At 39.2% G+C, this 18,590-nt stretch overlaps 1 protein-coding gene across 11 annotated transcripts in view; it reads right to left on the bottom strand.

Annotated features, from left to right (window-relative positions):
• LOC136830771 (uncharacterized) overlaps positions 1-17,280 on the bottom strand; it is a 58,691-nt gene extending 41,411 nt beyond the window's left edge. For 7 of the 11 annotated variants that reach the window (XM_067090663.1, XM_067090667.1, XM_067090665.1 and 4 more), the window contains exons 1-6: positions 17,018-17,280; positions 13,373-14,128; positions 4,945-5,103; positions 4,284-4,437; positions 2,907-3,011; positions 2,132-2,321 (exon numbers count right to left, since the gene is read on the bottom strand). In XM_067090663.1, the coding sequence (XP_066946764.1) occupies positions 2,132-2,321; positions 2,907-3,011; positions 4,284-4,437; positions 4,945-5,103; positions 13,373-14,085 (1,321 nt within the window). In that variant the 5' untranslated portion in view covers positions 14,086-14,128; positions 17,018-17,280. Of the gene's footprint in view, positions 1-2,131; positions 2,322-2,906; positions 3,012-4,283; positions 4,438-4,944; positions 5,104-13,372; positions 14,129-16,758; positions 16,894-16,947 lie in introns of those variants that run through there. The other 4 variants (XM_067090672.1, XM_067090670.1, XM_067090673.1 and 1 more) reach the window with 2 other exon arrangements.
• Between the last annotated feature and the right edge of the window lie 1,310 nt (positions 17,281-18,590).

The raw sequence follows: 18,590 nt of genomic DNA, 5'->3' as shown, positions 1-18,590 counted from the left end.
AAGGAAGGAAAGAAGCTGGAGCAGATATAAACGAGAATGCTGAGGTGGATTTTAGGGGTCTTCCTGTGTGAGTCTGGAAAATGGAGAAATCAGAAGTAATTAAGAGGTAAAGATTACTGATATGATAAGAGAATTGAGACTGAGATGGTTTGGGAAAGTGGAACAAGTTAAAGAGGAAGGAGTGAAAAGGGTTTGGATGGAACCTGTTGGGATAGAAAGTCGACAGAAAAGCAAAGGATTTGATGTCATGATAACGTGAAGGAGAATCTGGAGAAGGGTTTAGCAGAGGATGATGATTTCGATAGAAATATCTGGAGAAGATGCCTCATGTTAACTAACCCCTTAGCTTAGGGAAAGTGATAGGGATGACGACAGTAGCACCTCCAGAGGTCTGGACCTCCTTAACAGGCAAAGTCAGAAACATAACAAATAACTTTTTCATTAGCCTACAACTTGCACATTTCAAGATATCCAACAATTACAGTGGTACCTCGTTTGTTGAACGTTTATGTGAAACATTCTGTTTTTCGACCAAAATTTTCTAAGAAATTTTGTGTCATTTGTCAAACAAATACTCAAACTTCGACCCGACTGATTTGTCTTGTTTATATTCATACTTGACGTCCTACCGCGTCACGAGAAAAACTGTATTAACATGTTTTTTCCTTTACAGATATGTACATAAGCACCAGCACAATATATAGTTTACTGATAACCATATTCAACAAAATAAATAAAAGCATAAAGCATTTCACAATAAAATTTAACATAAAAGATGAACAAATCATATGTCACTGTGGTGATGCACAGCTGACTTGAGATGGAGGGAGCGTTTATACTGTTGAGGAGAGAAGAGATAGTAAAAATATTCCTGTACTGTATGTATGTAAAAGCAGTAATAATTCACATAAAAAAATAAAAGAAGGGAATTTCAAAATAAATTTAACATAATGAAAAAATATAAAAACAATCAAATACAATACAGTGACACTAAAAATTGAAAGAGTCTTACTTGAGAGAGCGTTCGGGACTGTGCTGAATAAGATGGTAGAGAGGAGAGTGAGGGGATGGTTGTTGGTTATTGGGAGGGAGACAGGGGTCCACTTCCCTCTGACTTCCTAGGTGGGGCTAGGCTCTGACGATTTTTCTCTTTCACTACATTTCGTCCGTTCTTTCACTTACACTTGATTCGCCTGAATCACTTCTTTTTGTTACGGTAAAATGCCTATCAAGTGACACCTGCTTTTACGATTTTTTAGCACTGTAAAAGTAACTCATCCCCACATCATGAAACACATCTCTCTCTCTCACAGACACACACACTATTGATTCCTTTGATGATCCTTACAAAATGTGAATAAAACTGACTTTATCAACCCTTGCCTACTGCAACTATTTCAGTTTCCTCAAGGGGATCCCATCTCTCCTCTCACAATCCCAGCAGCCACGTGCCATTTTCACCACAGTTTGTAAATCAAATTTTTAGCTCCTCCACGGAAACAAAATTGCTCTAAAATTTTACTTTGTATAAAGTACTGTTTTATTACTTTACAATCTTAATTTAACTTTTGACCACATTAGTAATAGCAAAATTTTTAAAGGGGGACTTTTGGGGTGGGCTGAAACGAATGATCCTGGTTCCCTTTATTTCTTTTGGGGAAATTTGTTTCATATTTCAAACAAATCACATTTCAACTAGCCTTCCGTAAACGAATTAAGTTCGAAGCCCGAGGTACAACTGTAATCACATATAGTTATACAGTACAGTGGGTCCCCGGTAACTGCAGGGGTTAGGGACCAAAACCACCCGCGTTACGCAAAAATCCGTGATAAGCTGGAACACCCCTCTAAAAATGCTTATAACTGCCTGCTTTAATAGTTCAAACACAAAAGAACTCCCCTCTAAAAACACTTATAGCTGCCCATTTTAATAGTTCAAACACCAAATATACCTTAACCATCATCCTAAAACCCTTTAATATAATTTCAAAGTCATGAAAAAAGTAGTCTCTTTGGATACATTTCCCAAAATAATTCTGGTTAGGGTGTTAAAGAGGACTATCACAAATAATCTGCAACTGTGACTACCACAGTTAACAAACTCAACATTAAAGAAAGCCTTGGTACTTACACTGATGATATAATAAAGCAGATGTAGCTGAAGCATAAAAAGGAGTAAATTCATTTTGTAATAATAACTGAAATGTTCGATGCAGAAGATCCAAGTTGGCTTCAATGTATGATTTAGATATAATTGCCTCAAGTTTCTGAGGCAGTAGTTCAATTAACTCTGGAAAGGATTCAACCAGATATTTTGCAATCTGGAAAAAAAAAAAAAATGTTGACAGAAAACAACACTGTCCTCAATATTTACAGGTTAGTTGTTGCCTTTAATGGCTATGTTATTACTACCCTAACTATAATGAAAGAACTGAAAGCAATAATCAGATCATGGAAATTAGTTACAAAAAACTGTGGAATGGTTGTGTTAAAACTGTTAACTCCATAGTGTTGCCTAAGGGATCTGTTTCAATAAAAGTGCCAAGTGTTAAGTTGTACGAAGGTATTAAAGCATACTCATGCATGTTGCAACTTCTACAGATCTTTAGCCTTTCAGGATCATAATTTTAAAATTCAGACATGGAAAATACCTTCAACCCACCTTGAGCATACAGTTCTTTACTTAATGTTAAAATATGACTGAGTACGATAATTTTACCACTGAATAGCTTCAGGTGCAGTGACCTTACGAAATTATATCTTATAATTCTAAGGAAATTTTTTGTTCTATTAAATAAAAAATGGTCTAAAGCTCTTACTAGCTAAGTTGTAACTTCAATATCATATACTGCTAAAAATAATACATAGAAATCTCTGTAATCGGTAATGTTTCTGAACTTACTAACCATCTGGTGTCGATACAGGGAGCTGCAAAAACAAAAACGCCAGACTGATAATGCTGGGTACAATATTCTCTCAGTTTTAGCCAAACCTTCTGCAAATTTTAAAACCTGAAAACATTAAAATGGTAAGCAAGGTCAAATACATGACATATTTAATTGTTAATACTAGTCATCAGTATAAAAAAGCCAAAATTCTATAAACTTACTTAGTATGTTTATGCAAAAATGCAGAAAAAACAAAAAAAATTCATGTATATTGCATTATCATGACCAGTAAAATATATATTACTGACAGTAGCATAAAATTCAGTAACAAATTAATAATGTACTCAAAGTCTGTTTGCAAATGTATCATATGATACCCAAATTTTAAATCATTAAATCAGTTGGAAGTTTCATACGTCCAAATCCAGATTTCAGTGGGTTCTATCTACCATTCCCAGGCAGATCATACGATACCAAAACTCATATCGAATCATGGCAAACAAAGTAAATTAAACTAATGTATTCAACAACTCACTATCTGTATTTAGCTAAACCATTCTGCAAAGTTGGATGGGCTTCAGTGTGAAACGTGATTCTAATTTGTGAAAAATTTATTGATTTGAAAGAAAATTGTTATAGGAAAGATCTGAGGTTCCACTGTCCACCAAATATAATCATAGAAAAAGCACTATCCAAAAAGAAGCATTATTTCTTCCTTTGAAATAAAGAAAAAGTTCTTAGAAAAACTGAACCTGGTAATATTAAAAATCACATGTGTAACTAAAGTTAATACAATTATTTGCACAATGCACAAGTAAAATCACAGTACCATATATTTATATGAAAATGATAATAGAGATGCATGTCAGAAGTTAAGACAATCCTCTGTGAAAACAGCTAAATAGTCTAAGGAAACATTTGTGAGTTGTGAACTAAATCACATGTGCATGAAATGTGAGTACCTGAATGCTAAGAAGCCATGAATCTGGAGGGCTCATACATTTACCTATCTATATGCACCTACTTGTCTGGGGAAGACCATGAATTTGGGCTACTGTAAGCAGCATGAGTTTGTGAAACAAATGTAAATAAACACTGACGAAGTAAACTATGTACAACTCACAGCACATATGAGAGGACAAATAATAAACTGCAAATTTCGAGTTTGTAAAGAGAAAAACCTGCAAAAAATAAACCACTTACAATGAAAACAGCCTGCGCTAACAAACAAATTACAAGCAGACAGGATGATGATGATGATATAATTCTGAAATATAACTTACAACAACGGTTTATTTGCAAAAATTTATAAACTGAGATAGCCATTTCACTGAAATCTTTAGGATATATTCTTCAAAACATAAACACAGAAACAGGGAGGAAAGAAGTACACACCATCTGCTCATTCTCCTCTCTATTGGACTTCAAGATGTTGAACGTTATGAAGGAAACAGCATCCTTTAACTTTTTGGCTCCTTTTGGAGTTTCATGATACAAAGACAGAAGCTGTTCAAGTGATCTACTAAAGTCTCCACGGTGACAATAGGCACTGGAAAAAACAAAAGTAACTTCACAATAATCTAATAAATCGACTACTGTTATTTGTAGAAAATTTAATGAATAATGTGCTCCTACACAATAGATAAGTATCATAGAAATACTGTATGCACAGACCTGCGATATTTCCGAGCAAAAACAATGCTGAATCCCAAGAGCATAATTTATATTATAATATTATGGGTACCCTTCTTAATGTTGACAACCTGGAATACTTGGAGTACTGGTGGAGAAGGTTTAGACCTTGGCCTAGGAGACAATTACTATGGGGAGGGGTTCTTCTTTCCTCTAGTTATAGAGTATCTTGGAGTTGCACAGATGCTTGAAAAGGGTATGTAAAAGTAATGAGTTCAAATGGGAGCAAATCAAGGATTATATTTACGTAGGACTGACATGAAATCAACAATAAGGACTGGATATATGCAAGAACAGATTAGCAATCATTTAAACCACATTTTATTGTTTTAAAGCAAAATCAAAACAATTCTTTTTTTATTACCTTGCCAAATAGTTGTCAAAACACAAGTGCTTTTTATATAAAAGAGGATGGATTTTCTCGGCCACTTCTTTCACCTTATAAATTTCGTTTACTAATCCTTGGGTGCACGCACATCCACAAAAGTAACGGAATAATCTGAATGGCACCACCCTATTTTGTCTGCAAAATATTCAGAAAACAAAAAATTAATCACTGTCATAATAATACTACCAGTAATGATGAAATTAACAAATAAGAAAATAAGAAATACATTATCACACCATTTTACCCAACCATGCACATAATATAACACAGCTTAGAAAAGTACATGAATTTCTTACATGAAATTAACTTTGAACCATAATTAAGCACAGAAACATGTTCATCCATGTTCCCAATATTTAAAAATAGATATCTGAGTCCAGTACAGCACCTCACTTAAAATAAATGCAGTATCCCTAATAACATAGCCTAATTTCATGATCCTTGGAATCTCAGATATATAGCTTATGCCTCCTGTTCAACAAACAAGAGTGGCAGCCAACAGATCCCTTTGAATATACACCCACAGATTCCTGGGTCACCAGTGATTAACTGATTCACCTTGTGTGGTTTGGACAATTAACTATGATAACTGAAGGTGATGGAAAGATGGAGCTCCCATTAAAAGCAATGCTATGAAATTGTAATGAAAAAAAAATTCCAATCATAAATAATTACATTTGTTGCACATCAACCCATTCCTGTACTTATAATATAGCCCAAATAGTATTAGGGTAAGATGGAGTAAGCAGTTGCACCAAAGAAATAGTTCACTGGGAATTTTAGGACTGAGATAGCATTTATACCCTTGGCTATGAAGACTCAGGAAGACATGTATGTAACTCTTAAAACCTGGTGTAGTAAAATAAGACAAATGTGCATTTATTGTAAAACCCTTATGATAAGAAACACATCCAAAATGTACGGCAGGACTGTAAATAACTATGAAGATTCGTTTTTTAAGGAGGCCAAAATGAGAATTCTTGTGGGAGTGATTGTTGAGGACCTTAGGAAGGCAATTAAGAGACTGTAGAATAGAAAGAAACCAGAAGTAATGGGATTATGAGTGAGCTGCTGCATCACAGTGGTTAAAGTGAGAGAAGAGTACCAAAGGATTGGGAGAAAGGAACAATTGTTCCTTTGCACAAGGGTAAAAGTAATAGTGGAGGCTGTACTAATTATATGGACATACCATTACTTAGAGTATCCAAAGGAAAGTGTATTGTCAGGGTTTGATTGAGAAAGCAGACTAAGATAGATAACATGAGTAGTGACTGGGGAAGAACAGTGTAAGTTTAGACAAGGAAGAGGTTATGTGGATCTAGTGTAAAGTTGTGTGATAAATTTGAAAGTCAAGACAAAATGCTATGTGATATACATTGCTCTAGAAAGTTTGTTACAATCAATCAAGAGGCTATATGGAGGGTGCTGAGGATGAATGTATAGAAAATATGTTCTTGGAATAAATACAAAAATCTTTATGATGGAGGTGAAGCACGTGTTACAATTTGTAGGCATGAGTGCAACTGGTTTGTTATAAAAAAAGGGGCTGGAACAAGGGCATGGAAACTCCTTAGGGCTGTTTACAGTAGATGGAGTAACGCACGGAAGGGCAGTAGAAGCAGATGCAAAACTGTGGGATACAAAAATGGAACATGAATGGAGTGTGGGATGATGACAGAGGATGGGGTTGTAAAAATGCAAACACTAGTGAAAGGATAAATCGATAACTGAAAAAGAATTGAACATAGCTGAAGTCTGTTACCTGTATCCTATTGAAAGTTGATGCTGGGTTATTCTCAATGAATGCGATTTACATATAAAGTCTATACAGTATAAGATTCACTACAGTCTATACAAGGAATTTCATTACATGCATCAATGTCTTTTGAAATTAGTTTTAGTGAATATTACCTACCATTTTACCAATAACAATGGGATGGCTGAAAACAAAAGGATTTGCAGTTACTAGGGTATTTCTTAAAATTTCAATCATATCCTGGTGCAGGTTTTTATCTTAATAACTATCTAAAAATTAACCTGTGAGGTACAACAGATATTTGGTTGGAAATGTAGAATGTGGAATTGTTTATAATAAAATTTATTTTTTAAATACTTACCTCTCTATTAGGATAGCTGTATTTCCCGCATCAGGCGGGAGGATGAGAATCATTTAGCTTGAACCGTCTATTGACCCACCCCTTTTGGGTGGTTTAAGTGTCTATAGTTTTCCATTCATTTTTTCTTCTGTCCACATAAGTAGGGAGGTAATATGTGATAGGTAGTATTTAAAAAATATATCTTATAAAAATAAAAATTTATGTTTATGAAATGAATCTTACCTCTCTATTATGATACGTGATTCCTGCATTAAATTAAGAAGGAGCAAAAGAGCTCAACACAATTCATATTGAATTCTCAAATTAGTGCGGGGCAAATACGGAGTTACACCTCTGCTTTGCCACACTGACAACTCTCACCAGAGAAAGTTTCTTAGGGAAACTGAAAGTGGTTGCTACAGTTCGCACACCGTGAAATCTTACTTTCAGCAGAGGTTAAAAAAGTAGAGTCTAGATTTGTGTGCGCCTCTCTGACCAGTGCCTTAACCCTATTTATAGTTTTAGGGTAAATTCCGGTTATTGTGCTCTGATGATCATCATTTCGTGCCATACAGTTTGAATGAATTTTGTGGGAAGTGTTCAGATTACTTCCTTGGACCATAAATGACTCATGGCAACTCTTATGGCAACTATAACAGCTAGCCAGTACAGGAGAGAGAGATCAGTTTGCCATGAAATGTCGAAGGGAAATGTTGTCCACCACTCCCATCCAAGGATGTCTCGTAAATATTTTACAATAAATATACTCAGAATTTGTTACTGATTTTACTTTTATCTGTTATGATACTGTGTGAGCTGTATTTATAATTTTACAAAATAAAATTTTTAAAAAATTAGAAAAAACATTTATAACTTGGTAAAATTAGCATATTTTTTACGACTGTCTTGGTAAAGAGGCCGCGCACAGGATTGGACATATTTACCTTCAACTTCCTGTGGAAGGTACAGAATTTTTTAAAGAATTTTTTTCTTGTACCAAGCGCATGTACATATTTTCCTCTTGCCATTGATGTTTTTTTTAAATTGGCCATCCTTAAATTTAGCCTGGTCTAGGGGTGTGCTTAATATATATTTTAGGCCAGACTGTGAGGGCTAAACAGACAAGACACTGCATTCTTTCACAAGGGTAAATCAGGCTTCCTAGGGTTGCAAAAAAGATTGTGGGCATTTCGTCCAATTTTCCTAGTCCTTTGAAAATACATACAGACAGTTCTGACTGGACATAAGGAAGTTTCTTCCTCATCTGGCATCACAGATGATAGACTGGGGGTCACAAAAGAGCAAAGCAGAGGAAGTGACTTAGTCATTCTTGGCTCTGAAAAGGGGTAGAACAGATATACGTCTGGAAGGGGGGAGTCCAACCTTACGCCAGTGGTCAGATGATGTTCTTCTGACCACCACTGAAGATCCTTCAGGCAAGAATTGCCCCAGATTATTGACGCGTTCTCTTCCCAAAAGTCCCAGCAATTCCTGAGACACACCTGCAGAGAACGCATCTGGAGATGAGACCCTGGAATAAGAAAGGATAGGGAGGCCATCCAGCCCAGCAGGCTTTTCCATAAGCTCACAGGTTAAACTTTATTTGACATGAAAGTTTCCAGCTGGCTTGAAGTCGCTAGAACCGGCTCCTCTGTCAGGAAAGCCCTCAAAAGGCGCATCTGAATCGTCATTCCCAGGTACGTCTTTTCTTGCGTTGGAAATAGAGAACTCTTGTCGAAATTGATTCTTATGCCTAACTTCTGGCATAGATTCAAAAGAAAATCCCTTGCCAGCAGAGTCTCGCCTTCCGACAAAGCTTGACCCAGCCAGTCGTCGAGGTATCTTATCATTTGGAAGCCCCGACGATGCATGATGTCCGAAACAGGAGACATCACCCTCGTGAATACCTGAAGTGCTGTGGTCAGACCAAAGCAGAGGACTTTGAACTGAAATGTTCCAGTTGGACCAGAGAAACAAAGGAACTTCCAAGATTCCTGATGAATCGGAACCTGGAGATACACGTCCTTGAGGTCCACTGAAATAATCCAATCTTCCCTCCGGACCGACCGCAGCACCGACTGGGAAGTTTCCATATGAAACTTCGTTGAGGTTACAAACTTGTTGAGACCCGAGAGATCTATGATAGGTCTCCAAGATCCTCCCGCTTTAGGGGCCACAAAGATCTGGCTGTAGAACCCCAGAGAAGGGAGAGCGGGCTCTAAGGCTCCCTTCTTTAAAAGGGCTCGGATCTCTGCCACCAAAGCTAACCCCCTGATGGAAGAAGGGGAGTAACTGGGAAGATGCACTGGTGAGTTGGATAGTGGAGGATGAGAGTGAAATGGGACTCTGTAACCCTTCCTTAAAGACATCCACTACCCAACTCTCCGCACCCCAATCCTCCCAGATGTCCCAGAAAGGGGCAAGGCAACCTCCTACAGGTGCAGGCGAAGGGAATGTCTCATATTTCCGAAAATCCTTCTTACGATTGGAAGGTTTCGGATCCGAGGCAGAACTGGAAAGCTTGGAAGAAAATTGTACTCTCTTGGGAGAACTTCCCGGAGACTTAGAGCGAGAGCGCTTTGAAGGAGAAGACATTCTAGACCCCTTCGGGATCTGGCACTCTGCGCTGCGACCCTAATCACTGCCTGCTGCAACTCCGCTGCAGATGTACACGACACAAAGTTGACCATCGCCGACATGTCTTCTTCTCTAAACAAACTGCTGCTGAGCACCAATGGAGCCCTCAGCAGTGCCCTCTTATGAATGTCAGGAAAATGAGGAGGCAGGTGGTTCAGACAGAAGTCCCTCCTCTTCTTCCCTAAGAACGTAGTACATCCTGTGGAAACGTTCACCTGGTGAGCAAGCCCCATGGAAACTGACATGATGAGGTGTCGAATCAGACCGGATAACATCCACATAGTATGTGATAACGCCTCTGACTGGTTGTGGAAGGGGTCTTCTAAGATACTGGCTTCCCTGGCCGAGATAGATACTAGACGGTTCGATGATGGAACCCGAGATAGGAGAGCCTCTGCTGATTTGTTCAGTGGCACCCTAACACCTGCAGAAGGGTTACTTGTGACCCTATAAAAGCCCTTCCAAATAGGAAGCAAGGCTGAATCCTGCTTACCCGATCCTATCACTGATGCCAACCTATTGTCAGCCTCTCTCAAAGCCTGCTCGACCCTGCCAAACCAGACTAGACTCTTTGGTGACTGTATTACCACCGGCTTCGTTGCATAAAGCAACTCGAACATAGCTTGGTTATGCTGTATCGGCTCCTCTGGAGCCTTGGACTGTGGATACAGCGCAGCGAGTGGATAAGTCCAACATCTGTCTGTACTCAGACTCATTGGCCGAAGGAATACTAGCCTCCGGTATCTGATCCTCCTCTTCACAGGAACAGTCTTTGTTGAAATGGTCCAACTGAGCCAAAACCGGAAATGAGACAGGCTGACCCCTAGCAAACATTGAACCTGATGATCTGGAACACGACACACCTGGGTGCGCAATAGGGACGCCTGACGAATCAGTCTCGAACATATTGGGAGTCACCAAAATAGGCTGCGCAAACCCCGCACCCTCCAAAGACGATGACGCAACACCTGGATCGGTCAAACCTGGGCGGACAGCGCCCACTCCTGAGAGCGGAGAGACTGCAACACCTGCACCACGCAAACCGGATGTAGCAGAGTCACATGAGACTGGGGATCCAGAACAGAAGGTCCCCTACTTAAAGAAGAAGAGGGAAATGGTCCCTGATTACCTGAAATCAAACCCGAACCTACATAGACTGCCTTAGCCGGAGGGACACAGGAACCTGTTGGAAAAGTTGAGAAAGCAGGAACCGAAGGAAGAAGACAGGAAGATGCCACACTCGGAGTTACCACCGGAGCTACTGCCGACAATGTTGGGCAGGTACAGAACATCCCAGCTGCCCTGAACTCGAAAGGATTTTGAAGGAAGATTACAAGGTACTGAACCCAAAGAAACAGAAGACAAAACACCAGACATCTTAGGTACCGGGGGAATTGTGGAAACTATCAGAACTGCAGCATTAAACGCTGCGGCAGGCGCATCGCCAATTGCCGCAGCAACTAGATCAGAAGCCTGTGAGGGTACAGGATTCGCCGCAGATGGCACCAAAGACAAACCTGCTAATGGCATAGATGCCGGATGAACTAACAAGGCACCCGGAATGTTCCCTGAGAGGTGGCCCGAAAGGGAAGGTTGAGAAAGAGTAGCGGAAGGTTTGGAAGCCGTACAGGATAGGGAAAATTCTGAGGTTACAGAAGAGGCTAGAGATTTTAGAGAAAGAAAATATACAGATTCCGGTCCTCCCTGATAATCTTGCCATACATCACTTGTGAATTCCGGGAATTTCTTCATTACATGATCATGGATATTCGAAAACCCTATATTAAAACACTGTCTGACCAATGACCTATACCCTTTGGAAAGACCCAATAAATTAGCATTATATTCTGCTACATTTAATGTCCTATCAAATGAATTACCATCACCAACCGATGAAATTTTATCCCCAGAGGGAAAAGGAACTCTTGAAGAGGAAGGGAACTCCTCCGACCTTCCTGAATCTGACAAACTTACTACTAAATCTACATCCTCCTCAACCAATTTAGCAACATTTTGTTGCATGGAGACTGCAGCTGGAAACAGAACCGCTGCTGGATCTAACAGAGATCCCAGAACCTTAATTACACCTGCCCCTGAAGAAGACAGCACCTTCAACTTCTCTCCTACACTCTTTGCTACCTCACTATCCCTATTTGTCGGTGTCAATCCTATCAAGAAATTTACCTCTGAACTTACACTATCCGAAGAAAGGGGGAAATCTGCTGCTAACACTGCCTGCTCCGCGCCGGGGGGGGGGAGATCCTACTTTCGAGGTTTGCGGTTCTCCATGACCCCCGGCACCTATTAGGGCTGGTTCTGGAACAGGCAGGGGAGCTGAAAAAAGAACGGCTAGTGTTTATTTCCCTATCACTTATATTTTGCTCTTTGAATTCAGATAACTTAGTCATAAAACTAGAAAATAAATTCGCCATGCTAGCTGATAATTTATCTTCTAACTTCCTGAAAAACTCTGATTCTATAGCTTCTTTATCTAGATTCTGAGTTTCTACAGCTGGTTCCCTACATTTGCTCTTGGAAGCTAGAGATTCTCTATGCTTAACATAATCCTCCATCTGATCTTTTGACCATAACCTACATTCATCACATCTTAAAGTTAAGCTACATTGCACCTTCCTACAAGCTATACAAACTGAATGTCCATCGTGTTTGAGGGTACTCATCCTCCGTTTGCAAGCTGTGCACAATCAGTGAGTTGCAGCATCTCCAGCAGTAGCGGTGTTGGTCGCAGTAGCTGTAGTCATTTTATCCACTCTATCCATTGCGAGTCCAAAATGAGCCAAAGTCCAGATGGGAGAAAAAAATCCAATGCCAGGCGAAAGAACAATCCAGGAGAAAAAGGTGAAAATCCGGTCCAAGTCATTATCCAATATCAATACAGTCAGTATACAGGGGTCGGGCTAATAACCAAAAGCTTGCCTGAAGCAGGAAACATCCATGCACCAAGGCGAACAGAAAGCAACTGGGGAACCTGGCCTCGCGCGGCTGGGATTTGCAGCAGCGTTGCCAACGGTGCTTCAGGTAACTCATCTTGACAAGATTTCCCGTAAGCGTTGGTAATTTGACAGTTAATTACCCAATTAGTGGGTAACAGTTACGGGGATATAGTTCGGGCTGGTGGGTAACCAGAGCTAATTCAGGTGTTCAGGGAGTGTACTGCAATATACTTTTTTACACAAACCCATGAGTTTACATATTAAAAAGCACCCATTTCCTGACCCGCACATTTTGTAGTGAGCATAGGAAGAAATTTATGTAAATTCAACTACAATACAGTATTAAGAGACACTGCCCGGAGGGATACCTGCCAGGTGAGGGTTCCTCTTTTTGGTTGTCCTACAGAGCAGCTGACTGCAGGATTAGGCAGATATAAATTGATGAGTATGAATTAAAAAAATTTCTCTTTTAAGCCTTATATTGACAATCACTGAATATTCATAGCAAAGACGATGAAGAGTACAGATAACGAATGATTTCATGGCAAATTGTACCTCTGAAATCTGCTAAAACCTGATAAAAGTTATTGAAGTGTTGAAATAGACTTCCCTATATGAGTATCCTCCCTACTATCTATAACTACTACAGCACAGTAATCCTATGGCAGCTATTGTATTTCAATATCAGTGTGATTATACTTGTGAATGAACACTTACTTTTTGTAATCTTCAATCTGGGACAGTGCTTCATGTATTCTGCCAGAACTGATAAGTTGAGTTAACATTAACTGCTCTTCAACTGTAATTTTCCATGGTTTGTCAGAAACCTTGACTGCACTTTTCTGCACTTTACCATTCGTTTTGTCTTCCTGAATACGTGTCCTTTGGGTCATTTCGCTTTTGGTACAACTGCTTGCGAGTTTACTATCATCTGGTTTAATATTTTCTTGATTCAGACTTCTCACTATAACATCTTTTCTGGATATATCACGTTTAACCAAATTTTCTTCTGTACACACATTTTGTTCCACTTCCCCACTAAGAGACTCTAATGCGGATCTATCTCTTTGTGTGCCTGAATCCCACACTTTAGTTTGCACGTTAGTCCTAGCATTCCCACTGCTTTCTATACTTCCAACTGAAAGCAACTTAATTTTGGAGACCTCTGGTCTCCCTCCTTTTAATAATTTTCTAGATCGAACAGATGATTGATGGTCACTCAAAAGTTTAGTACGTTTGTTCCTTAACTTTATTCCTTTGATAAATACATCTAATTTTCCATTGCTACCATCACAGTGAGAATTTGAACTTTCTACGATAAGGGGTATACTTGTATGGATACCAGACAATAAGTGATGGTAATAAAAACAAGTATTACTGACAACCATATGCAGAGTCCTTTCAGATCTACATAGTTTCAAGCTCAACATGATCTCTGATTATCTTGTAATTGACTGTCTAAAGCCAAACATCCTGAAAAATAAAAAAAAGATTTTAAATGACTGAAAATCACAAGCAATTTTTGAATACATAATGTAAACTGCCAAAAAATGCTAGCAACTTCAATGCTTCATTGTAAAAGTAAACAATAAACTAGATCCTTACATAGGCATAGGCTCCCCCAAACCTAACCTAGGGCACTGCAAACCCTACTTAACCTAACCTAGGACAGCAGATTCTTACTCTAGTGTATATTAGTTTGTAAACGTTCCATAAATGGTAATTGTTAAGGAGACAGCCGCATAAATATATAGTTTCTTAATATAATTTCTGGCTAAACAATATACAAAATGGTATATATAATGCAGTGCCCAAGATGAGATTTCCCTGTATCTTGTCTATATTTTAACTTTCATCCCTCAGGGGCTAATACTAAACATGGCGTCCTACAGTTTCCGCCACTAGGATTAAATTAAAACTTGAACAAAATGCCTTAAATTTCTCATTATCTTGGTAGTTTTCTCAGATTCTCTCATCTGTACTACATGATATACACCCTTTTCTATACTGTTTAGCCAAAAGAATTATATATCTTCACGAGGCCTTCTCCTTTATGTTTACACCATAAACTTACTTGGATCCGAATAAGAATTGTCACTGGCATTCAAGTCCTTGAATTTCACTTAATTTTTTTTCCAATCCAAAAAACCACTTTCCCATTGTAATCACCTGAATTGTAGGATATACTACTGTGGGCTATTTCTGAAACTGCTCACTGGCTAACAAAATGAATGTCAGAAATGTTCAGAACACACATTAGAACATGGTAAAAGTACAGTATATTTTCAAGTTCAAAATACAATGATGGTTCAGAGTATATAATAGGATATAGCTGGGGGAGGGTCCAATACCTCTTAAACTTTTAGTCGAGGCTAATTTGCTACCAAAACGAGCGTTAATCATTGTAAGTATGGGTAGTTTGTAGCCTAAATCCATAGTACCCTCTTACAACTAATTAATAATAACTCCTAATGAAAAATTGCATAGAATAAAAGATGTCCAGTGAGCATTATCTACCCAAAAAGTAACTTACCTTGCCAAGTTATGTTAATTTGCTGATCGACAATTCCTCCGGAACGTAACTCTTTCTAAGTAGTACCAGTTAACGTGAGTGGTGCCACTCAGCACTACTCTCCTGTCATTCTGTTCCTGCTATTAAGCACCAGTAAGGTGGTTTGTGGAGTTCTTATGATTGCTTGTGGATAATTCTTAGCCTGTGTTTACTGAACCAGATGGCTCCTGAGCCATCTGGTCCGGTAACTAGACCTACCAGTTTATGAGCAAAATGAGCACTGTGTTTAGTACCATCCCCATGGTACTAATGCAAAAACATGAGGACAAGACAGAAAATATCATAAACATGAAAAAATGACTAGCTTACCACACTTTCTTTACCCTTTACCTTACTTCCAGGAGACCTGGAGTAGGGTTGTCACCCATTCTGTAAAATACAGATTCGTTCTGTGTTGAAGAGTGAGATGTTGTGTTCTGTACTGAACCAGTACAGAACACCATTAGTTCTGTATTTGGCTGTCAGAACATCATTATTTCAAAATTACGTGAGCATATTTTTCAGTCAATCTTGCTAGACTGCAAAATTATGCCTTTGTCAATGGCTGCCTTCGGTATGTGTAAAGTACGTGGCATAACACGACTCCCGAGCGAGTGAGCGATGAGGGGTCTGTCTCGCACCCCCCTACCCCATTAGTTATTAATTATCATCCATGCTTTGTATACTGTTTTTAGTAATTCTATGTATTAGCTCCGCGCCTGTTTTTACCTTTTCAACTGGTTTTTTCTACACTTTTAGGGGTTCTGATACTGGCAGTGCATCTGTTTGTTGTCAGCCAAATGGAATGTCCCTTTGCCGTGTTTAGTACTAACCCGTGGGGGGGGGGGTACCCACATGTTTACAAGTTATTGCACTTGCCGGATGGGATATGAACCATTCGAAACAGATGTACCCGTGCTCTGTCTTGTGAAGATCGCGTATGGAAACCCCTTGTTGGATGGACTTCACCGGTTAATTACAGGTTAACTACACTCGAGCGCCAAAACTTAAAGGTAAATTCATAATTAGCAACCAAAAAACTGTAGAAGTTAGAAGGCAGTTGCTGCCGCGGAGCTACTATATAGTTCTACCTTGTTTTTATGTTGATTGAATTAGTACAATACTCAGGAAGCTGTATCCAGGGATGGCTTGAGGTCAGAGTTGTGCTTTCTCACAACCCTTGCAAAGGATAAAAGGCTTCTTGCTGCAGCAAGGAGCAACACAAAATATTCATGGAAAGAACAGGAAACCTGGGAATGACCGATATCCATAGTCGATTTCCCTGATTCACTGAAAATTTGTATTATGTTACTTTTCAATCGATATCGTAGCCTAGTTTAGCAGTGGAAAATCAATCCTGCATTTTATTTTGTTTAGTTCTGAAGGAATAAAATAAACTTGATGTTATACACACATATATTATTTCATTATCTACGTCACAACACGCCATTAGGTCTGGTTTTAATTTCTAGGCTACACAGACTTGTCACTTCACTGACAACTCTAGAAATGATTTCCAGTCCTCATCAAATATGAAACCTGTCTTCCTCACCCTCATGTTAGCCGCACATAGCCTCAAAATGCCCCACCTGAAAGGGTTCGCTCCGGTCGCCATAACTTTTCCTCCATAGGTTATACAATTAGGTCTGAGCTGGAGGTGGCAACCCTAACAAGAGGGTGAGCCCAGACCCAGTTCAACTAATAGGCCTAACAGATATACTAAGCAATGACGCCGTCGTACCCAGTCATAGTGAAGAGGCCCGGTGCACTATCTTCTGAACAGCTGCTCAATATGCTAAACAGATACTTACAACAACGGAACATAGTGCAGAACATCACTATCGAGGCAATTTACTACCGTAACCGTGCCATGCACAACAGTAGTAGTAGTAGTATATAGGGTTTCCTTTTGAAACAGCTCCCTAGCTCGTCCTCCTTTTCTTGTTTGTTGACGTTTATTGTCTCCTTAATACCATATAGTTTTTATAGATTTTCAATTTCTTCTTTCGATATTGATAATTTTGGTCCAGAGGAGTTTTATTTGCATTGGTCTCTTAAGTTTCCGTCTCTTTTCTTCCACATTCTGTGCTGTATGGCTTTTCCTCTTCTTTATTCTGTGAACCTATGGGCAGAACTAAGTATTAGCTCCGCGTCGGTATTGTTAATTTACTTTTTCTATAGTATTTTGGTCTCCCTGACTGTAATTAAGCTCAGAACTGATTATATTTTTGCTGTTGCGCATGAGCAGTGTTATGGGGGAACTTTTGGTAAAATGGGTTTCCTTCACCGGGGCTGCAGGGGATGGAGCTCCCGACTAAGTAGCATGGCCTACTAGGTTAGGTTGGGTATGGTACTTTAGGTTAGTATGGTTCCTTTTATAATAGATTTCCCTTTCCAATCCCTTCTTGAGCATATGGCTACTTAATGCCTCTCATATTCGCAGAACCCATGTATACAGTTCGGGCGGAGCTAATACTTAGAAATACCCCGAAGGCGTCTCAATCCACTAGATTTCTCTAAATCCTCTTTCATAATCTTTTGCCTCCTTCTTGACCCTGTATCCTTAACAGGGGTCCACTAAAAGCGCTCTTGAAGTCCGCCACTAACGTTCAGGCATCCCGGCGCAGGTTTGCCTGTAAGGTGGGACTACGCAGGTAAACCTGTTGGGGCCTTGACTCATCCATACCATAGGCCCAAACCACCTAAACCTAATCTCGACTCTGCTATACCAGTAATCTTTAGCTCGGAGCGAGAGTGAAGACATTCACTTCCTGGCCCACAAAACGCGCTTGTGATATATTCTCCATTCTTTTCCATACAGTTTAATGGTAGGCTTAAGAGTAATTCACGGTGGTTTACTATCGCACTTTTTTTCTCATTTCTCTTTTGCATTCCCCATAGATTTCTAAACTATTCATACGGTTCCCTCTTCCTTCTAGATTTTTCTACTTTCCTCTTCCCTTTTTCATTTGTTGCCTCTTTCTTAATCCTCTTGAACATTCTTGCATATATTCCCATCTCTAACGTGTAATTCCTACATACAGCACTTTCATCCATTTATTATCCCCAACCTCTTTTACTTCCTCAGACATACCTTTCAGCAAATTGTATTCCTCCACTGAAGATTCACGTTTTCATAATTTTGAGACAGGTATATCTCTACACTTACTACTCCTAGAATTTACCTCCCTAACCTGTTTTCTATCATTCATAACTTATTCCTCTGTCATTGGGCTCCTTGTTCAATCTATTTGGGATTGGGATATAAAATTAGACTCTAGGCCAAGTGCTAGGACCTATGAGGTCATTCAGTGCTGAAAAAAATGAGAGTAAAGAGGGTTTGAAAGGTGTAACATCTTCCTCGCAGTTGCACTATGAAACAAT

Source organism: Macrobrachium rosenbergii, chromosome 47 (genome assembly GCF_040412425.1).
Source record: "Macrobrachium rosenbergii isolate ZJJX-2024 chromosome 47, ASM4041242v1, whole genome shotgun sequence".
NCBI lineage: Eukaryota > Metazoa > Arthropoda > Malacostraca > Decapoda > Palaemonidae > Macrobrachium > Macrobrachium rosenbergii.
The sequence above is the reverse complement of the archived record's forward strand: the minus strand, read 5'-3'. Positions and strand labels throughout refer to the sequence as shown.